Source organism: Ipomoea nil, unplaced genomic scaffold (assembly GCF_001879475.1).
Source record: "Ipomoea nil cultivar Tokyo-kokei standard unplaced genomic scaffold, Asagao_1.1 scaffold1043, whole genome shotgun sequence".
Classification (NCBI taxonomy): Eukaryota; Viridiplantae; Streptophyta; class Magnoliopsida; order Solanales; family Convolvulaceae; genus Ipomoea; species Ipomoea nil.
Window position 1 is genome coordinate 5,278,296 of NW_017617471.1, and position 22,602 is coordinate 5,300,897.

General features: G+C 33.2%; 3 protein-coding genes, 1 long non-coding RNA gene and 2 other non-coding genes across 7 annotated transcripts; 2 read left to right on the forward strand and 4 right to left on the reverse strand.

Annotated features, from left to right (window-relative positions):
• Nucleotides 1-1,790: 1,790 nt before the first annotated feature.
• Nucleotides 1,791-17,128, reverse strand: LOC109182052. 2 transcript variants are annotated; one of them, XR_002054322.1, is made up of 2 exons: nt 17,115-17,128; nt 1,791-1,972 (listed from the first exon to the last, which is right to left on the reverse strand). It is a non-coding gene; the product is annotated as an uncharacterized LOC109182052 (long non-coding RNA). The 2 variants fall into 2 exon arrangements; XR_002054323.1 differs by lacking the exon at nt 17,115-17,128 and adding an exon at nt 5,279-5,291.
• Nucleotides 1,828-2,821, reverse strand: LOC109182050 (abscisic acid receptor PYL4-like). Its single transcript, XM_019332068.1, has one exon. It carries the CDS (start codon nt 2,769-2,771, stop codon nt 2,112-2,114), a length of 660 nt encoding a protein of 219 aa, XP_019187613.1. The 5' UTR covers nt 2,772-2,821; the 3' UTR covers nt 1,828-2,111.
• On the forward strand, nt 13,241-16,524 carry LOC109182051 (uncharacterized protein At5g01610-like). The gene is made up of 3 exons (XM_019332069.1): nt 13,241-13,538; nt 15,706-15,760; nt 15,975-16,524. The coding sequence occupies exons 1-3, from the start codon at nt 13,452-13,454 to the stop codon at nt 16,343-16,345; spliced, it is 513 nt and encodes a 170-aa protein (XP_019187614.1). The 5' UTR covers nt 13,241-13,451; the 3' UTR covers nt 16,346-16,524.
• TRNAG-GCC lies at nt 16,607-16,677 on the reverse strand. Its single transcript has one exon. It is a non-coding gene; the product is annotated as a tRNA-Gly (tRNA).
• On the reverse strand, nt 16,775-16,845 carry TRNAG-GCC. Its single transcript has one exon. It is a non-coding gene; the product is annotated as a tRNA-Gly (tRNA).
• A 2,288-nt stretch (nt 17,129-19,416) lies between the features above and the next one.
• Nucleotides 19,417-21,242, forward strand: LOC109182002 (ferritin-3, chloroplastic-like). Its single transcript, XM_019331999.1, has 8 exons — nt 19,417-19,805; nt 20,005-20,088; nt 20,192-20,252; nt 20,368-20,455; nt 20,572-20,633; nt 20,716-20,781; nt 20,871-20,934; nt 21,022-21,242. The coding sequence occupies exons 1-8, from the start codon at nt 19,501-19,503 to the stop codon at nt 21,054-21,056; spliced, it is 765 nt and encodes a 254-aa protein (XP_019187544.1). The 5' UTR covers nt 19,417-19,500; the 3' UTR covers nt 21,057-21,242.
• The last annotated feature ends 1,360 nt before the right edge of the window (nt 21,243-22,602 follow it).

Here is a 22,602-nt window from a genome sequence, read left to right on the forward strand (position 1 = left end):
AGACATTAAGTCATTAACGATCTTTTATTTCAATCAATTCAAATAATTTTACAGTTCGTATTTTTTTACTATGCCAAGCAGGAATATAATTTATATATATAGTATCTTCATTTGAACTGTGAAACATGTTACATGCCTAACTCATTTACCAATAGTTATATATTCTTGAGAGACACAAATAAAAAGTCAAATTGGTAGGTTTTATATATATTTTGATAAGATCATCAACAAGTATGTTAAAATAAAGAGTTAATGAACAATTTGGTCCCTCAATTATTAGTAAACTGTCAATGTAGCCCCTCAATTGCTTATTCATCGATTTGGTCCCCGAAAACAATTATTTGTAGTCAATTTAGTCCCTCAGGCCGTCTTACGTCGATGGCCGGAGGGACTAAATCAACTAAAAATAATTGTTTTCGGGGACCAAATCGACAGCCGAAGGGACTAAATCGACTAAAAATAATTGTTTTCAGAGACCAAATTGATGAATAAGCGCTTGAGAGACTATATTGACAATTCGTTAATAATTGTGGGACCAAATCGTTGATTTACTCTAAAATAAAAGTTACAAGTTTTCTATTTAACTTGTTTTTTTTTTTTTAATTATCCAATATAGTTTTACATAATTAACTCATAAAATTATCATGAATTCATGGGATGATATCACCAACGTACTTGTATGTGTTGGATGGCAATTTCTGATAAATTCTGTCTGTATAGATAATTACCAACATGGATTTGCTAGAATTGCCATTTGCGTCCAATATGACCCTATTACTAATGAAATATAGTCCGTTGGTAATGCGATTTTTCTATAGTGAAAAAGACGTTATAATCTTAAGAATCATAATCCATTCAAGTTGGAAGCATGATACCTATTGTAATATTAAAAATATACTTATTTTGTGAAGGTCATTTTATACCGTAAAGACTATTGATATAATTATAAGGTCGGAAGTGCAATTCTTATCAAATGTATATTATGTTTAAAAAAAAAAAAAAAAAAAAAAAAACTCTAACTCAGATTTTTTTTTGATTTGGAAGTTAAATTGTGTGATTGTACTTGATTAAAATTTAAATTAGTTTATAGTAGTGAGAAACTGAACCGATTTAATGTGGGAATATAAATTATTTTAAGATATATAGTATGTTGGGTCAAAGTGTGTAAACACGCTATGTTTAACTAATGGTAATTGCGTTTAAGCTAGCTGGCAACTAGCATCAAACGCCGCCGTCACTATTTAATAATTTTCTCATTGCTAACCCATCATTTCACGCGCAATTTACACCCCAAAGACGGTAAGCTCCCAAAACCGTTTAACACCGTTTCACCCTGCGTGCATGTGAATGGCTCATTAGACAACTTAGAAGAAGATTCTTCTATACATTAAGATGCCTTATTAACATGAAATATTTACCAAATATTATTAGTCGTTAATTGTTTGATATAGAAATAAGATCCACAAATGGTTTAGGAGTTGAAAAATTCTGCTCTTTATACACCTCATAATCACAATTCCTTGGTATATCCAATGGTCATAGACAATCAAATTCGAAATCAAATAAATAATGCTTCTTAATATTCGTTCTTAGGTGATTAATTTCAATGTGGTCCAATAACTTTACTTTCTTATCAATATCAACGGTTCAATAAAACGTTTATCACTACTTAAAATTTACAACTCTGAATACACAACTTAATATTTTTATTATTAAAATTAAACTGTTGTAATGATATAATTTTGTGTTGAAAGGAAAACATACATACAAAACGCAAGAAAGAATAGAAGGATCTGAATTGGATGGAGAAATGAATTTATGATGTTGAAGCAATTTTGACAACCTGGTATTCAACAAAATTAAAGCACAAACTTTGAACTTGGGAACTAATATGTTGTCGTGATGATTTTGAAGCTATATATGGTGTGATCGAAGTACAAAACATTACACATGATAATAATGATGATTGCAACTACTCACGGCAAGATCAGAGCTTAATTAAATTAATTAAGCTATCATCACCTCCTTCACTCCGCGGGAGCCTTCAATTCATCGGCACTCGATTATTTCTTGTTTTTCATTTTGCATGCGTGTCGTGATCGGCGATCAATTCAAGCGGCGTTTCGTCTGCCGGAGCTCTCGGCGATCTGCGCCAGCGACTGGAGGTTGCATTTCACGATAGTGTCGACGAACACGCACGTCTCCTCCCGCGTGTTCCCCGGCGGGATGTCCACCACGTACGACTCCACCACGACGGTGCCGGCCTCGTCCTCGCCGTCTCCGCCGCTCGCCTCCGGGTGGAGCGTCGTCACGGAGCGGTAGTTCGCCAGGCGGTGGTCCCCGCCGACGACGCTGAAGCTGATGACGTGGCGCTCCTCGTCCAGGATCTCCAACCGCTCCGTGCTGTTGGCCGCGGGGAGGCCGGACACCACGCGCACCTCGCGGAGCGTCCCCACGTCGCCGTCCCCCGCGATGACGTGGCAGCTCTTCACGAAGTGCTTGTACGCCTGCGGGTTATCGAAGCGGCGCACGACGGCCCACACGGCGGCGACCGGGGCGGCGATGTACTGGATCACGGCGGAGCAGCACTGGTTGGGACTCACCGAATACGCGTGATATCTGGCCGCCGTTTCCGGGACACGGCTGTCGCAGGGTATCGGCGTCCGCCGTTGATACTGCGGCTGTGATTGCTTACACGTGGCCGCCGCCCCCGGGATGAGTCTTTGAAGCAAAACAGACGTCTCCGGCGGATTCGGAAGCATTTCAGACATTACAAATCAATCTCAGGATTGATTATATTCTTGTATATATACACACACTTCTTTGTATGCAAAATCTCTCCCTCTCTCTCTATATAGAGATGTATGTATAATCTGGGTTGGAGGGTTGGTCTCTTTGTAACTCTTGAAGCTTATCAAGGGCTGTAGTGGCTCTATCCGGTGGGCGGATGGTATATGTATCTTACACTATACTTCTATGAATGTGTGTATATATAATAATGTATTACAGAGAGGAGAGGAGATTGTTGGGTTTTCAAAAGGAGAGGAAGAAAAGGCAGTGGGCGATAAGCTCATGTGATGTTCATAAAACAACTTCTACTTGCTATGCTGCAATTACCAAAACACCCTTTGTGTTATTATATTATTTTCAACGTACTACTTGTGGCCCTGGTTGAGGATATACATAATAATATAATTCTCTCCTTGGGATTTTAATTTTGTGGATCATGCCTTCACCCAACCTTACATTTTTATTTTTTTAAATATGTGACGAAAGAAATTCATTCTTTCCAAAAGGCTGAACCCCAACACCCCAGTTTGACAGAGCATTTGAGAAGATGTAAATCATGATAACTCAACTGAACATGAACCACAGAAGTTAGACATTTGCTTACTGCGTATAAGGAGCCCCTCTCACTTTGAGAGGTTGTTCACATACTACCACTGGTGAGACTCGATCCTGGTCATTCTTTCCTACTTTCACCTTTATATTGAGCTACCCACGCGGGCGATCAAAAAAATTTCATAGTTCGGTTAGAAGGTGTGTAAAATATATTGTAATTATTTTTTGTTTTTTATTGCTTTTGATTGTTGTATGTGATAATATATAGTATGTTGGAAATTAAAAACACTCTAATCTTGTTGTGAGTTAAATTTATATGTTTGTAGTTATTATTTTTTTTTTTTTTGAAAGCATAAGTTTGTAGTTATTAACAAGTTAATAATGTAATCAACTTGTCTGATCTGAGTTATTTTAGTTTTAGAATTTCATTATATTGTTATGTTTGCTTTTTTCATAATAAGTGAAAGTGCGGAACACCTTAAATGGTTTTTCAATAAAATTGTTATTTTAACCACATTTGTTATTTTATATGATAATGCAGGATGACACTTTGCAACGAAGGAAACACTGAATTTTAAATACATAGATTGGCCCAAACATTATACGGTTTGTGAAACATTAATAATAACATACAATTAAATAATAATAATAATAATAATAATAATAATAATAATAATAATAATAATAATAATAATAATAATAATAATAATAATAATAATACTAGAGTCCATCAAAGGATAAACATTATGGTAGAAGTGGGTGGGGGGTTAATATAAGTTTCAATATCAAACTTCAAAATCCTTTATGTATCGTTCCTATTTTAGAGATAGGTGTATGAAATAAATTGAGATGTGTTTCAATTGACAACTCGTGTGTAATAATACTAATAACAAAATCAAATCCATACCCTTTTTTTTTATATATAGTTATTGTGGTAGGATTTGAATTATGCACATTGCAACTACAATCAAAGTAAAGAACAAAAGTTATGAATTTATTTTAAATTTTAGACTAATTAAGTACGTAGTTGAGCTATACATATGCTTGCACGGGTGATCGGTTCTCCTTCTGACCTTGGGGTTTGGGATGTTTTTCTGCCCAGTTGTATTTCCAGTTTGTTTGATGATTTAATATAAATTTGGTTCGTTGGTTTTTTTTTTTTTTTTTTTTTTTTTAAGTAATTGAGCTATACCTTAGGGAGAAAGTGGGGGGTAATATGTCATTTCAAAGTATAGGAATTTTCTCCCACCATGCCCAATGCAAATTGAGAAGGCAACATGGTAATAAGTAATAAGAATGCAAGAAAATGCAAGGAAAAAAAGAAAAGCAAGTTGCATGGCCAGGCCAACTGCCCCCCTCAAGTAGATAGCAGGTAAATTGCAGTATGTATCAAGTTGGCATAGAAAAAGGAGGTATCCACTACCCAATCAAAAATAAGATAAAGCTAAGCAATAAGCATCTGTCTTCTTGTCTGCCCTCTCCTGCCGCCTGCTAAAAGTCATACCGCACCTCCTTTAATTTTGTGCGTCCAATCTCTACAACATCACCCAATATCTATAATCTAATACGGAGTACAATAATACATCAACTATTTTTCTCTACCATACATAATTTCCCTAAACTTTTCATTTTACATAAATTCATATTTGCGTTAAGTCGGTACTATTAGGTATATAAAAATACACCACACAGTGTCCAGAAATACACCAATGCATCAGCTCTAATTGTGCATTTTCAATAACTATGTAGTACATTTATGCGTACTTAATGGTAGGTGAGTGCACGGCTGCACGGAAATCTAACTCTATATATATATATATATATATGTATGTAACGCCCTAATAATAATGCCCATCAGCCTAGTCCATGCCAGGCCAAGTTCATCATTCATCACCAGTCATCACTGTCCTGATTTCCTGCAGAAATTTTGGAAAACCAATGATGATGATTTAATCCATTTATTTTCTAGTTTTCAGAAGTTTCTCATGCAACCAAGTTGAGGGTTTTGCATACTATTCCAACTTGAGGGTTGACAAGCTTTAACGTGAAGTCTATGACTTCATGATAAGGACTAATATCCTTTGGTTTACCTACATGTCTTTATCTTTAATTTGGGTATGGATTTCATCCAACTCTACCTCTTTAATTTATTCTCACCAACGTTAATAATGAATGTAATCTTTAACATATATATTTTCTAAAATATGATCCACAATATTTACTATAATTGAACCTTAGCTTCGAGCTTGTAATAAATTTACTAATTACAGAGTTCAGCGTCTTACATCATTTTCTAAGTATTTAACTATATGCAAATTTTCACATTTTGGTATATATATATATATATATTCCGTTCGTCTCATTTTATGTGTATGGTTCGATTATATTAATAAGATTAATTAAAGTTAGTTAAAATTCAATTTTTCATAATATTAAATTTAATATTAGTAGTACTTAAATTAAAATTTAAAATTATTAAAAAAATACTAAAAATAAGCAAGAAAAATTAATTTGACCCATGAATAATAAATATAACAGGTAAAATATGTCATATAGAATATATATTAATATCTTCATTAAATTGAAACCAAACAACAATAATATATGGAGACCCCCTCAAATTAAACCCCATGCCCCTTCCCCCAACTACAACCTAAAGTCCTAAACGCCTCTTTGTCCTAATTTAGAAATAATATTAAAATAGGGTAACGTACTCAATGGATGGGCCCGCTTTACTTTAATCCACTTGACAATGCAAGTTGGTACTAAAATATGGGGCATATAGTCGTACTAATCCAAATGGTCATTGGAAGGACACTTCAAGGTAGATAAGTGTAACCTTCTTTAAAAAAAAAATAAAATAAAATAAAATAATAATAATAATAATAATAATAATAAAATAAAAACTGTGGTCCTACCGCTCAAAATAGAAACATAGTCATAGTTTTATCAACCTATTCCAAGTTCCAAACACTAATATTAAATACGTGTAGCAAATTTTTGATATGTTTTCAAATTTTAAAAATTTTATTGGCATACCAAAATGCGAAAATGTCATAAAAATTTCCAACATACCATTACACCGAAAAATAAAATATAATGTTAAAAATATTTACGACATAAAAATAAAAATAATATATAGAGTTGAAAAAATTCGACATTGGCAGACGAAAGATTTAGTAGATTAAGTCATTAAGGAATCAGAGATTCAGAGCTGAGGAAAAGAAGAAGAAGGAATTGCCTTCTCTCTTAACCATTTGTTAGTATTTAATTTAGCAATTTGTTATATATTATTATTCTTCTCGATCTCTTACCCAATTGTAATATTATATGCTACTCCATAGTTTTTAATTTAGCAATTTGTTATATTAGTATTCTCTATTTACAATTTGTTATATAATACTACCAGCATTTAATTTAATTAGCAAATTGTTATTAATATTAATATATTCTCCTAGAAATTAAAATCTGTATTGTTTATGCAATTATGCATAGGTGAGTTGGTAACGTCCTTCCTGGTCGCATTAATCCTGTCCTCGCTTTCCAAACACCACTTACACATATCCAACTTTGTTACGTTTGATTATTATTATTAGTATTTTTATGCATGATGTATAAAAGATGCAAAATAAGTCTATAAAAAATAAAGAGATACTATCATAATATAATTTTTCTAGTATTGTTATTGTTATTGTTATTGTTATTATTATTATTATTATTATTATTAATTTTTCTAGTATTGTTATTGTTATTATTATTATTATTATTATTATTATTATTATTATTATTATTATTATTATTATTATTTCTGTTTGTTTGAAGAAGAATCTGGATATTAAAAAATTATTTAAATTAATAAACCGACTTTTTCAGATTTACTCGACTTTCGTAAATTAAAATAATGTTATACAATTTGATTGATTAAATAATATTTATGTATGTAAGGTCAAATTGAATCCACATGCTCGTGGATGTCGAAAGCATTCCACTTCTTGATATAAGACCCCGTAGCTTAAGGAATATATGTGTAGATTTATCATTGCACTCAAAATATATATGCCCCAGTTCGTCAACAGTGTCTGATTTAAATTTTACTGAAAATATGTATAAAAAAAGATTCAATATTAGAAGGTCAATTTTCTTCTTTGTGCACACGTGATGATTAGAATATGACTAGTTAACTAATTGTGCGACTCACGATTTTCCTTCGTAGTGAAAATTTTATGAACTACTGCATGAGGAACATTGTTCTCATATGATCTTCTCTCTCTCTCTCTCTCTCTCTCTCTCTCTCTCTATATATATATATATATATATATATATATATATATATATATATATATATATGGGTTTTTTCAAACATAAATACATTATGATTTTGGTCTTTAAGAAATTTTAATTACAATTTCACAAAATAAATTCAAAACGCATAACCATTACATTTAAAATGGATTCATTTACTCTCGATGCTGTTAGGAACATTGAAATATCGATTTCTTAAAATACAATAATGCATTACCTATATATATATATATATATATATATATATATATATATATATATATATATATATATATATATATATATATATATATAATCCTAATCATATGAGAACCACTCCCTAGGTGAGAACGTGTGGACAAATATTACAAATCAAGTAATAGCGGGGTTATTTTCATAAATATTACAAATTTTTAAATAGCGGGGTCTTTTTATAAATATTATAAAGTTTTGTTTATTATGAACCGTTAGATCTACTAGATCAATGGTTTAGATTTGTCTACAGGTTCTCACATGGAACATGATTTTCACTTGATTAGACACACACACATATTATATATATATATATATATATATATATATATATATATATATATATATATATATATATACACACATATGAGTACTCAAATATAAACATTCACTGCTGAAAATTATGGAATTTCCGACCACCTGAAAATGATCTTAAATCAAGTCGAAAACCTTGTTTCGACCACTTTTGGTATCCAAAAAAATCTTTGTTGCTATTTCCGATCACTTTTTACTTTCGACTTGATATAAGATCACTTTTAAGTGGTCGGAAATTTCATAATTTTCAGCAGTAGTTATCGATGAACTTGATGAACAAATAATAACACATTGAAATTTTATAGAAGTGTGGACAAAATTTTAGAAGAGTGGAGATAGTTTTGTAGGGGAGAAAACTAATATTTTTGAGGTGCTAAAAAGATTTAAAATATTTTGTCCAGTACAATATAATTATAGGAGAATGAAATTCATTAGCATTCAAATTAAATTTGTTGGAAAAATTAGCTAAAAACATTTAAAGTAATCATTTTGTGATATAATTTTCAGTGATGTCTACTTTCGATTTGAGTCAAGTTAATGTAGATTTTGATTCTCCTAAATGAGAGATTTAATTTGATATATTATACACTTAGTACAAATATATAAATAATGGCCACTAATACATTCCAACTTCATACTTTAGGAGGTAAAATTATATTATTAACTCTTGACAACTAAAATTTCCTTAACAGAAGTGCTACCAAAAGTGTTCAAACCTATAACGCAAGAGCTAAATTTATTATTACCATGTATCTATGTAACTCAAGAAACAAAAGTGCAATTCTCCATATACATTAATTTAGATAATTTATAATTAGGGAAAATGACACTTTTTCCCCCTAAATTATTGAAGTGACTGTTTTTCCCCTGAAATGTTAAATGGACATATTTACCCTTAAACTAAATATTTAATTTTTTTTTTCTCCAACAAATTATGACCAAAATTTGGTTCAAACTAAACAAACACTATAGCAACCAAACAGAAATATTCCAATTACAATTTAGAATCGAAATTCGATATTTAGAGTTTATTAAAATCGTGAACCGGAACGGACGGTTAATGTTCCGAACTGAAAAAATAAAATACATTTATTGTTGAATTTAGACTATTTTAAAATAAAAAATAAAATTTTAAAATAAAGACGGTTCAAAATCGCGAATCAGATCCGGAACCGCCGGTTCACGGTTCAAAATTCAATTTTTTTGATAGATAATTTTAATAAATTAACATTTAAATATTGGGTTCTAGATCTGAATTATAACCGTAAACTATTAATTCGATTGCTTTAGTATCCAATTCAATTCAAATCGAACCGTGGTCATCCCTACGTATACGCAATAATTTGTTGGAGTAGTAAAATAAATAAAATGTTTACTTTAAGGGTATAAATGTCAATTTAATATATCAGGGGGGGAAAAAGCACCACTTTTAGAATAATTGAGGGGGCTAATGTGCTTACCTAAATAATTGAGGGGGAAAAAGTGCTATAAGTATATTACTCAGGGGTAAAAAGTGCCATTTTCCCTTTATAATTATATCACTTTAAATCTAAAATATACAGAGTTAATTTCACAAATGGTTCATTGATTATTCACTTATTTCATATTTGGTTCTTAACTTTTATATTGACCATATTTTACCATAGACTATTCAAATATTTTTAAATTTAGTTTTTCGATCGGTTAACAACCTATTAAAAGTCCACCTAAAATTAAGATAATTTTGTAAATTTAAATGGTGTGCACTTTCTACCACTCAATTGGTATAAAAGTGTCAAAATTCCTAATCAAGTGAAAAAATAAACCCATCTGAAAAAGTCGTATTAAGATAATAATCATTCACTTTAAGAATGAAAGACCAAACATAAAAAGAAATAATGAGAGACAATAGAAGAGATAAAAGGAGGAGGGGATGGGGGAACTCAAAAATTCATTAATATTCTAAGAAATAATAAGAGCATTCACATTCCATACTAGTTTTAATTTTTGCATAGTTTTTTATGATACAATTAGAAGATAGAGTAGGAGGAAAAAGGAAGACAAATAAAAAGGTGAAAAAATCAGAGGGAATCTACATGGTTTAAGGTAAAAAAAAAAGTTATTAGCTAATGCACGCGCCCTATGAGCTCAGGTTGTGCGCAACACGCTATCTCTTGCGGCCATTCCTCTCCTTCATCTCTCTCCTAGGGACCCACAAAAAACTATTCTCTTGTCGGATAAAAAAAAATGCTTTTCTCTCATTCTTTTTCATCCACATCATAGCGGGCTCCACAAAAAGCCAACAAAAATGTGTTGGTGTAGTTGCGAAGAGCATAAAATCATGGTCAAGTTCTTACAACATACATTTAAAAAAAAAAAAAAAAAGATAACAAAAATATCTAACATATTTTTATTTTTTTTAAAAGAATAAACATTAGATTAAGTCCGAAAACAAAACATTACAAATGATAAAAAGATGATTAAAAGACCACTCTAAACCGGGCATTGAAACACATTCCTTAGTTAACAATTAAGCTACGAAATCATATGCTTTCAAAAAAAAAAAAAAAAAAAAACTAAGAAATCATATATTTTGTAAGCGGTGCCACCTCCAACTAATACATGCATTACATTGTCACACTTACCAACATCACAAAGCATTCGGCAAACAAACTTTAGGCTAGCTATAGCTAAAATAACTAAACCTTAACAAACCAAAGGTGGTAAATTGCGCAGCCCGCTCGGTTTCGGGTTAATCATGTCGGGCTGTCGAGCTTATCGATTCAGATTAATCGGTTATTTTATTATTTTATTTTTGATTTTGAGTTGACTATAACCCTAAATCTCGAGTTGTCGGGTTTATTGTGCGAATTGAACTATCTGAACTAAAATTGTAAACTAAGACTGAGTATCCACATTTAGAGCTATAAAAATAGGCTTGATTCGTCGAGTTGAGTTTGTTTAGCCTTTTTTTTTTTTTTTTTTTAGGTAGGCTGAGTTATAAATTTCTCCGACTCGGTCCGAAGGGGCCGTCCCGTTTAGCCCCTAAGGAGTACCCGTGTTATACATATTAGCTTCATGGCCTATGTAACCCACGGGTCAACCCGTATAAACCGCCACCCCTACCCATATCTCCACCCCAAGTTTATTTAAATATTTTGTAATTTTGTATTATAATTTAAAAATATTGTTAATAGTCAGAATTTAACTATTACTATCTCCTTTAATTAGGAATGGCACTGAGGCAAGACGAGGGCGAGGAGTGTGATCCTCGTCCCCAACTTAAAGCTCCATTTCCGGAAGAGGATTTCGAATTAGTTCCCATCTCTGTTTCTGCGGGGATTTTTTGGGGATGAAAATTCCCCGCAAAAGTGTTAAGGATTGTGCAAAATGTGTAAGACCCAACACAAATAGACAGAGAGATCCCATATGTCTACCCGCCGGCCAGAATTCTTGCTAGATATGATGAACGACGACGACATCATCGTTACGTTGTTGGTTTAATCCGATTAAGATAGGACGACGGGTGGATGGATGAAATGGGGTTTATCTGGCTCCAAATCCCAAGATTAAAAGAAACAAACTAGAAGAAGATAATTTTTAATTTTTAATTATTTATTATTATAAAAATAATTTATTTTGTAATATATTTGTTCAAATTTTATTTAAAAATGTAAAAAAAAAAAATACTTAAGATAAATTTACTTATAAATCCCATGTATGTTATGTTCCACATCACTTCTATAATCAAGAATTATAACCTAAGTAGTTGGGGTTATCGGGCTAACCCATTAAATTTTGGATTATCCCTATTAGATTAATCGGTTTTGAACTTATCGAGCTAACCTGTTAGCATCACCGATCTATCGGTTTCAGTTTTATCCAGCCAACCAATCAAGTTCGAACTAAGATTGACATCCCTAAACAAATCTAATTAAACAAACTTGTCAAATTAATTAATTAACCCATACTAACAAAGAAAATGTACACTTATGGTCAATACATTTGATAATATAGTTAATACAATTCGACCCTTCATTCATATTTTGAGGTTCTATCGTTTTCTATCTTTAATTTTTTGTAAGATGAAATTTTGATTAGTAGATTAACGAAGATCATTAATTCTATCAAATGATAGTTATTAACACAAAAAATGACTTACATTCATTTAAAATTTCCCTGTTTACATGTAAAACAAAAATAATGAAGCCAACAATAATTTTAGTTGGTAAAAGTGAGGACCATAAGCGTTATCTTGTAAAAAAAAAAAATATGTTCGAAATAAAGGAATTAAAATGATTGCAATATCAAAATGTAATATTCGAAATCATCATTTCCCTAGCTTTTAAATAATTGTTTCAATTAGCATAATTGAATAAATTGCGCAGTAGATCCAATCAACTCCAACAATCCAATTGATTGATACAACCAAATTTTTTGGATGTACAACTCAATTACACATGCGGTCCAATTGGTAGGTTATTCAATATATGTACTTCATGACATAATTAAACTTTAATTTTCCTCTAATTAAAAGTAATAAATAATGAAAATGATAAGTGTATTATTATAACAAGTAAAATTTTCGTCACATTTTTATTAAAAGAAGGGAAAAATGTGACTCACTTTAGCTGTGAGTCTTTTTTTTTTTTTTTTAATTAAAAAAATTCTATTATAGTGACTATTCCTTTGCAATGAAAATAATATTCTCAAGACCCTATAATATTAACTAAATTTTTATTCAATATACAAAATTCTCTTATATATAATTTATCTATTTTTAATAAATATTTGTGTGTGTATAATGTGTGTTGTATTGTTAATTCTTGGTCATTTTTTTCAAACTTCATCCCTATGACCAGTTAAGCTGTTCATGCAGGCCTTTAATCTCTTTCATTCTTTGTATTATTGTATAATAATCTTATTTTCTCTATTCTCATTTTATGAATCAAATTTTATTTTATGTTAGATTATGATCTTTAACACGATATGAAAAATAAATTAAAAGGTTGACTTGACTTGTTGGAGTACATTTTACTCCACAAATAATATATTATATATATATGATAATATTAAGCGAAAAAGACTGCTGTAGTCCTGTGGTCCCGTCGTGGCTTGCCGAAAAGTATCGGCTCGAGAAGAAGACCGACTGGTTTATCGCCCTTGCTCTAGACTCTAGTTCCCTGTCTGGATCAAATTAGGGCTCCGGGGAAGAGATCGAAGAATTATTGAAGATACGAAATCCATACTCTTACTGACGTCTGTATTTGAATAATTCAGGAATGGATCAGATATTGAACAAGGTGGGTTCATACTGGATTGGCAAGAGAGCGAACAAGGAGATCAATTCTGTCGGCGATGACATCAATGTAAGCTACTTCTTGTTTTGCTCCGTTACTTCGGTCTCTTAGTGTTTACTTTCTTTAATTTGCTTTTTCTGAAAGTCAATTTTGCTTAATTAGGTTTTCTTGTTGGAGTTTTAGTTCTGGGGATCTCTTGATTGTGATGATGAATTACTAGTTATTTTTTCTGTTAAATTAGCATGATTTTCTATGAAAGTAACGATTTCGTGTTGTCGGTGAGTCGGTCATGGCTGATCTTAGCCTGATCAGCGACTTAGGCAGTCTGAGCCTTTTCTCTGTTTCACGTTTAGGTTTTGAGCTTATTATTATCTGAATAAAAGAATTTTCCATAAAGATTAGAATCTGTTGATTAATTTCAATTCCATGTTTTCATTAACTATTGGTAATCTGTTTCAATTGGCAATATGAGAAATTATTTGCTGCATACTTTGAACTATAGAAGTACTGCATTACAATTGGGATGGTGTGAGGTCAGGGTATCAAAACACACACAGCTAGTAATGTGTAAAACCGAATGCAATGTTTCGGAATTCTGATTTGAACAATTAGTATATTCAGAATGAACAGTGGTTCATCTATAGTAGTTTTGCAGTTCTGCTATGCTTTGAAGGATATTACAATTGGAAAAACAGTTGTGCATGCTGTATCTTAGTGGGAAGTACTTCTAGAAAATATAACCTTTTCAGCTGCTTTAAATATTTTAATTTTTAAAAAGTATAATCCCAATGTTTCCATGCTGATGAAGGGTTTCTTAGTTGTGAATTTAGTTCTCTTTCAATCATAAACTAACATCCAAATCATTTCGCTAGATTACATATTTTCCCGTAAATTAGCAAAATGGTCCCTCGACTATGTTGATTCCCCTAATTTGGTCCTCATCTTTTAAACTTGTCCGATTAAGTCCTTTGACTATCCAATCTTTACCCATTTTGATCCTCCTGTGCAATTGCGCATCCAACCTCCAGCGAATGTAAGGGTAATGAAGAAATTTCCAAGCATTTTTTTAGCTTCTTCAATTCTTCCCCAATCTTTTTAGCCATAGACCTAAGCTTTCCATCTTCCATGAACTTCACTATCTTGTCCTCAATCTCTTCACGCTTTACCAATCTCTCATCTCAAATCCACCCCCAGTTCTTCCCCCACACTGCTAGCCACGGCTTCTCGCCATCTCTGCATTCACCCTCTGGTCTCCAAGCACTGGCTAAACCCAGAAACACCACCCCCAGCCGCGTGGCCTCCATCGCAGAGTTCCAATGTTCCATCCACAGTGGAACGCAAATCCCTGATCGCCACATGCGCTACGTTCACCCACCCTTTGACAACCAGCCATCTATTCTTGCATTTCTCCATGAAAGAATCGCCGACCAGTTCTTTCACCTCTGTATGATCATCTTCATCCACCTTCGCTAATTTTATTACCTATAAAAACCTCGATTTGCTTCTTAGAAGCCCTTCTTCTATTTCCCGCATTTGCTCTGTTGACATGGCTATTCTGTTTGGAAGCTCATGTAGACGACTGAATCGGGGGGCTGGGTGTTTAGCCATGGGAGATACTTGTGGGTTTTTTTTTTTTTTTATTGTTTTGTAGGGCTTGAAAGGCCCAATTGGAAAAATAGGAGGGAGATTGCCTATGGATTTCCCAGAATTTAGTGCTGTAATTGTTTCTGGATCGAAAGAATTGAAGATATTCAACAGAATAACTTTGACGTTTGGCAATGATCGTAAGTCTGATAAAACCAGTCTTCTGAATAGATGATTTGGGTTGTATAACAATGGAGGAATTCTGGACCAAATAGAGGTGTTCCAATAATGGGGTTGTATAACAGAGGAGGATGCCATGCGAAATAGTGGTGTTCCAATTATATCTCTCAAAATATGCTGTCTCAGGCATAAGAGGATCGAAATGAGTAAAGATTTGATAGTCAAATGACTTAATTGTACAAATTTAAAACAAGAGGAACAAATTGGTGAAATCAAATATAGTCAAGGGACCATTTTGGTAATTTTTTCCATATATTTCACTGTATTTCCATTTATGCTCCTTATGAACTTGAAGAGTTGAAGATGCCTGATTGGATGTTACTATGTTAGTGTACAGAATGTTTTCCTTTTCTGATTATATTTTTTCTTTCCATCATTTTGAATTTCACTCTTTTCCCTTTTGTTTACATAGTCACTGTCAACCAGTATTGAAGGAGGAGCAAAATGGTTGGTTAACAAAATTAAAGGTTTGTACATTTTTTAAATAATTTGCTACACTCGTTGGTCTGCTTTCATATTCATTTCTCATTTATCATTTTATTTTGATATCTATGAGTTTCATTGATTTTATCCTGTCTTCATACAGCTTGTAAAAAAAAAGAATTTTTATATTACTCCATATTGAGAAGTTATGACTTTCCATTAGCATATTGGTGATGCTCCAAAGTGTTTCCTTTGCAGGTAAGATGCAGAAACCGTTGACAGAACTGCTAAAGGAGTATGATTTGCCTGTCGGTATTTTTCCTAGTGATGCCACGAATTACGAGTTTAACGAAGAGACGAGAAAGATCACTGTCTTCATACCATCCATTTGCGAAGTGGGTTACAAGGATTCATCTGTTTTGCGCTTTGCTACCACCGTGACTGGATATCTTGAGAAAGGAAAGCTAGCTGACATTGAGGGAATGAAAACAAAGGTGATGATTTGGGTGAAAGTGACTGCCATTTCCTCTGAAAAATCGAAGCTCCACTTCTCGGCTGGGATGAAGAAAACCAGGAACAGAGATGCTTATGAGGTTATCAGAAGTGGAGTCAATGTGGATAAGTTTTAGAGTGGTCAAATGAATGTAATGCTGTTAGAGTGGGCAAATGAATATAATGCTGTAATGCCTTCGTAAGGGCTCTCACTATTTGTGCTACCTTGTCTATCTATGCTTTATTTTCAACTCTTGAAATCACGATTTCAAATGATTATGGAAATATGAATGGTGTATTCATCTTTTCTTCTTCTTGTAGCCCGAGTGCGGTAGAATATTTATCTGTAGCAGACTCAAATCATACTCTAGAATCATGGAGGAAAACACAAAACAATCTGCACCAGCCGGGAATCGAACCCGGGTCTGTACTGTGGCAGGGTACTATTCTACCACTAGACCACTGGTGCTTTGTGATTATATGAATGGTGTATTCATCTATTTCTTTCTTCTAGCCCGTGTGCAGTAGAATTCCTATTCGTAGCAGACTCAAAAAAAAAAAAAAACTGCACCAGCCGGGAATCGAACCCGGGTCTGTACCGTGGCAGGGTACTATTCTAGTACTAGACCACTGGTGCTGTTTTATTATAGACTTCTTCTACTTTATATAAATTTTATGTTTATAATAGCAGCCCACAAACATCACATAAGAGGAATTTGGAAGACACCGGATATGGGCTTGACCAATGATGTTGACAAAATTCAAACATATGACCTTCGTATACAAGCATGGTTGAAAAATCGTTACGCACTCATCAGATGCCTGTTTTTTTGAAAAAATTTGTTTAAATTTTTTTTTTTTTTTAATTTTTAAGACTTGATAATTTTTTTTTTAGAAGGATAAGACTTGATAATTATAAACTATTTAATACTAAAATATTAAATATTCACCTCTAAAACATCTAGAGTTTGAACAATTTAGAGTTATTTCATTTAAAACGATATCGTTTTGAGTGAAATCGTTTATATATATATATATATATATATATATATATATATATATATATATATAAAGTAAGAAAACACTAGCTAATCGGTCGCGTAGACCTATGATGATATGCTAGGCGCAAACTGTCCACTTTGGTTCAAACTCACAACCTACCATATGAAAGTCCAACTCGAGTACCATTAGACCACATAGTCTTGATAAATGATGTACTTAATTACATGCATCTATTTATTAAAAAAAAAAAACTTAATAAATAGATGCATATAATTAAGTACATCATATTACCAATGACCTTGTGGAAGTAGTAATCGAACAATCGATCAAATATTCATGTATTACTAAGAAGACATATTGGCCCTGTTTGGTAAAAAATTGGCCTATAGGCCAATATTGGCCTATTTGACAACTATTAATTGTTTGATTTAGTTAAAATATCACTAGCCAAACCCGATTCCTTCTTCCGGGTCCCATCCGTGTTCAACTTGACCCCATCCATCTTCAAGAGGAGACCAGCCAACCCATCGTACCCCGCTTTTATTGAACTGGTTTTGGAAAACACTCAAAAGAGTAGCCGCTCTTTGGATAACTTCCCGTGGTTCCCTCCACTTTTGCCTGAAAACCAGTCATTCCTAACTTTCCATAGCTCCCAAAGAATACACATGAACGTAGTAGGCCACTATGACTGTATGATGAGGCATTACCCCTTTCCCTGCACAACAGTTTGTTTGGATCCAATTTGTGACCGATCCTAGGTAGAGCTGTCAAAACGGGCCAGCCTGGCCCATATGGGTTGGCCCGTCACGGGTTCAACTAGAAACGGGACGGGACGGGCCGACCCGTTTTTTCACGGGTTGAGATTTTCCCAACCCAACCCGTGTAGGACGGGCTGACGGGCTAAACGGGCCAGCCCGTCAGCCCGTTTATTATTATTATTTTTTTAATTTACGTGATTAAAATATTTATTGTCGTATTGCTTAAAATTTGAAGCCATAGCCTCTAAGTTAGTAACCAAGACTATTTCCAATCAACCACATTAACCATGGTTAACAAATATGTATACACATATAACATATACACATGACATATACACATATAAAAGTAGATTTTAGTTTTTAATATGTAATTATAAATTATTTAATTTATATTTAATACTAATATATTTTACATGTAATATTTTTTATTTGTAATTATAATATATAGTATTAAGTTATAAAGTTTATAAATATATAATTTATTACTTTATGTAGTTTATATAATAAATAAATTTTAAATTAATATTTATATAATGATACAATTAATTGTATTAATTAATATAGATATATATTTAGTATTGCTTGTGAATGATGTAAATAGATATATAATTACATTAAAATGTTTAACATGTGTTCTTAGTGTAGTTGGTTTCAATAGTAATAATTTAATAATAACTGAAATAAAAATAAAAGATCAAGGGTTCAAGTCTTGTTAGCAATAATATTTTTAAACATTAATAAAATACCCAATTATACAACACATTTGGAAGTGGGGTGGGTGGGGATACGGGTTATACGGGTCGGCCCGTGTAACCCACGGGCCAACCCGTATAACCCGTATCCTCCACGGGTTGAAAACGGGACGGGCTGGAAATCCTCCAACCTAACCCGTGTAAAATACGAGTTAAACGGGCCCAACCCGACGGGTTGGGCCCGTTTTGACAGCTCTAATCCTAGGTTGTTCCTGCGAAAGTCCACTGACACCTTACACCTCCGCCAACAAATTGCTGAGCTCGGCTCAGTTCGTTTACATCCCTACTTGCATATTGTTTTAACCGGACCCGATCCAATATGTCTCACGAATAAGGATACCCTTATAAAATACTCTTTTAAAACAATAATTATTCTCAATAAAGAATAAAAATATGATAATTAGGTAAGTGGGTCATGGGTGAGTCATTTTCCTCTCATTACTGATTACTCATAGGACAAAGACAAAAACAAGGTTCCACGTAGTGTGAAACCACCCTAAAAAGAATGATACCCTTCCGCGATGACAGCGACGCATGCCGGACTTTTCGCAATACACGACATATCTTTTGGATCAGGGCACGAGGCTGCCACACGCCTTCCTGTTAACCATTTCCACGTGTCACTCCCTCATCGGTGAACATGAACCCCACTCTCGTCAACCGCCTTCGTCTTCCCCGCTATATAATTCATCCATTTTTGCCCACTCTGCTCATCCCTAATCTCCATTGTAATTGCCTGTTAGTAACAGCAAATCTTTGTGTTTTTGTACTAGTAGAAAGATGTTTGTGAAGGGATTTTCTGGCGTTTCTTTGTGCAAACCTTCTGGTGCTCTGCTTCGGGCGGGCTTGGGTTTGGGTTCTTCCGTCTCCCCTGTCTCGAATCTTGCTTTTCCGGCGGGGCGGAAAGTCGGGTTTTCCATCTCGGCTGTTTCTGAGACCGCTGATGCTCCCCTCACCGGGGTTGTGTTTCAGCCTTTCCAGGAGGTCAAGAATGATGCTTTCATGGTGCCCATAACCCCTCAGGCCTCGCTTGCGCGCCAGAAGTACTGCGATGAGTGCGAAGCCGCAATCAATGAGCAGATCAAGTCAGTTTTCTACCCATCTTCTTGTGTTTTTTCTTCAGTAATTTATTCTCTTCACTCTCCATGTATAATTTCATTTCAGTAACAGCGTCACCGTGCCCTATTCAATTGGTTCATTTTTTATGCTCTTATGGCTTATTTGATTAGAATTTAAGAAGCGCTGTGATTTAACATTCAATTGGTACGGTGTTTGATTTTGCAGTGTTGAATACAGTGCTTCTTATGCGTACCACTCCATGTATGCATACTTTGATAGAGACAATGTTGCCCTCAAAGGACTGGCCAAGTAACTATCAAATCTTTCATTTTTTTTTCTGTGTATATATCCTTAGCTTGTATGAAGTGGTAATAAGCTGATCTGATCTGATCTGTGATGTTGTGGGGTGCAGGTTTTTCAAGGAGTCAAGTGAAGAAGAAAGGGAACATGCTGAAAAGCTAATGGAATATCAGGTTAGCTAAGTTATTGTCTAATCTTAATGCCGCCATGCATGTCAGATTGATTTTTTGGTTCCTTATAGATATCAATTAATTGTGGTTTTAATTTAATGGATAACACAATCAACAGAACACCCGAGGTGGAAAAGTGAAGCTGCACTCTATTATTTCACCTGTTTCGGAATTTGAACATGTTGAGAAGGGTGATGCATTGTATGGTAAGTCCATTTCCATGAATAGAAATTGTTAGTTTTTGAGTAATAATAATAATAGTGTTTTTTGTTATGTGTTATGAACATAAATTGAGTTTTGTTTGTGACTTTCTGGTGGGCAGCTATGGAACTAGCACTGTCATTGGAGAAGTTAGTGAATGAGAAACTACTCAACCTCCATGCTGTAAGTGTGATTATACTCTAATTTCATCCAATTACTGTTATGATTAAAGAAATTGGGTGTGATTGTTCTAAATTCATTACAGGTGGCTGAGCGAAACAATGATGCTGCGATGACAGATTTTGTTGAGGGCGAGTTTCTGGAGGAGCAGGTATCCAAAGTTGCTGATCATAAAGCTAGGAACAAAAATTACAAATGACTTCAATTTAATTTGTTTGTCTTACTCTGATCTGTTTCCAGGTTGAAGCTATTAAGAAGATTTCAGAGTATGTTACACAGCTAAGAAGGGTTGGAAAAGGACATGGTAAACTTTATATATACTTTTCTGCTACTTATCTCATTAATGATTGACCCTATATATTTATCAAATTGTTTGTTTGTGAACTTGTAGGAGTTTGGCACTTTGATCAGATGCTCCTCCATTAAGATGGCAACAAGTCTAGTCAGGGCTGTTAGATTTCTGGGCATGAAGTGATAATTGATGTCTGAAGATGCAATACTATATCAGTATCAGATGAGTAGTAGCTAGCTTGAGCTTTACTTGCTAATGTGTTTTGATCTTAGAAACTTCAATGCTCTGCTATTTTGTTTCATCAGTAAATAATATTCATCAAGTGTGGGATGAATTGTTGTAGTGTAGCTACTAGCTAGGCTAGTTAGTTGTCAACTTGTAATGGCTTGCTCTGCATATAACAATATCACTTCAAAATTCCTTTATATTCACATCTATCTCATTGTGAGATACTGAGATAAAGGTCTCTAATGTATGAGAATGTCACTTGCAGACATTAGTCAAATCCAGATGAATAACATCAGTTGAGTAACTAAGGATGTTCTGTTCTATTCAATAATCATACAATGAGAATCTCTGGCCAAAGTATAATGAAGCTGGACTTCATGTTAAAAATATTAAATCAGATTTATGGGTTTGACCATGATCTTTACCTAGTTTGGAACAAGTATTGTATAGAATGAATGTTGCATGATATTTGAAACGGAAAGGTTCATTATATTATATAAATATATTTCATTGTAAACTAGGTAGTCATGACATACTACTAGGTGTCACTTATGACTTACGAGTTATTTAATAATAAATTATAAAATATTACTCGTTGCTAGTTTGACTATGAACATAGAAAGTAACACTTAATGGTTTGTGATGATGCTGAAAACTTTAAAAGAAATTGATAAAAAGTTATCGATATTGAATTAAGACATTAATACTTGATTAGTGAATTAATTCAATATTGGGTAGTTTTGAACTTTTAAAGGCTAGCACCTTTGGGCCCAAATTACGCTTTACAAATAGTTCCCATTTCTTAAAGTAAATGAAGTGAGAAAGAGAGATTTCAGTCAAAAAATAATTTTCACGTAAAATCTCTGGGAAGCCGACTGGTGGACGGATAGAGGCCGTACAATTGGACAGTTTTGGATTTGCATCTGCCAAAGCATGCTTTAAGGGTAAAATATTCTAACTCCATCTTTTAAAGTATAATCTTTTTGATGCTGCACGTGTATGACTTTTCTAACACGAACCCCCTCTCATATGAAAAAATTAATCTAGTCTACTATGCCAATCATTATGCTACGGACCCGTGCTGGACACGGTAACGGTGCCGTTAGGCACTGTTCTCTTCCAGTTTTTTTTTATTTATTTTTTTATTTTTTTTTGTTTTTATTTTTTATTTTTATTTTTATTTTTTAATTTCATACCACTTTGTTATAGGAGTATATGTTCATAATTTTATCACTATATGTTCATAATTGTAAGTTCATAATTGCATAACTCTACATTCATAATTGCATAATTGTACATTCATAATTCCGTAACTGTACATTCATAATTCAATAACTGTAAATTCATAATTTTCGAACCTCTATGTTCACAATTTTAGAGCTCTATGTTCATAATTTTACGACTATATGTTCATAATTGTAAGTTCATAATGTCAGAGCTTTGTGTTCATAA

Excerpts from the sequence above, each read along its gene's own strand:
- LOC109182002 (XM_019331999.1), top strand. The coding sequence starts at position 19,501 with ATGTTTGTGAAGGGATTTTCTGGCGTTTCTTTGTGCAAACCTTCTGGT. Across the intron at positions 20,089-20,191 it reads GCCCTCAAAGGACTGGCCAA|GTTTTTCAAGGAGTCAAGTG; the intron begins GTAACTATCAAA and ends TGTGGGGTGCAG. Across the intron at positions 20,935-21,021 it reads AAGGGTTGGAAAAGGACATG|GAGTTTGGCACTTTGATCAG; the intron begins GTAAACTTTATA and ends GTGAACTTGTAG.
- LOC109182051 (XM_019332069.1), top strand. The coding sequence starts at position 13,452 with ATGGATCAGATATTGAACAAGGTGGGTTCATACTGGATTGGCAAGAGA. Across the intron at positions 13,539-15,705 it reads CTGTCGGCGATGACATCAAT|TCACTGTCAACCAGTATTGA; the intron begins GTAAGCTACTTC and ends TTGTTTACATAG. Across the intron at positions 15,761-15,974 it reads GTTGGTTAACAAAATTAAAG|GTAAGATGCAGAAACCGTTG; the intron begins GTTTGTACATTT and ends TTTCCTTTGCAG.
- LOC109182050 (XM_019332068.1), bottom strand. The coding sequence starts at position 2,771 with ATGTCTGAAATGCTTCCGAATCCGCCGGAGACGTCTGTTTTGCTTCAA.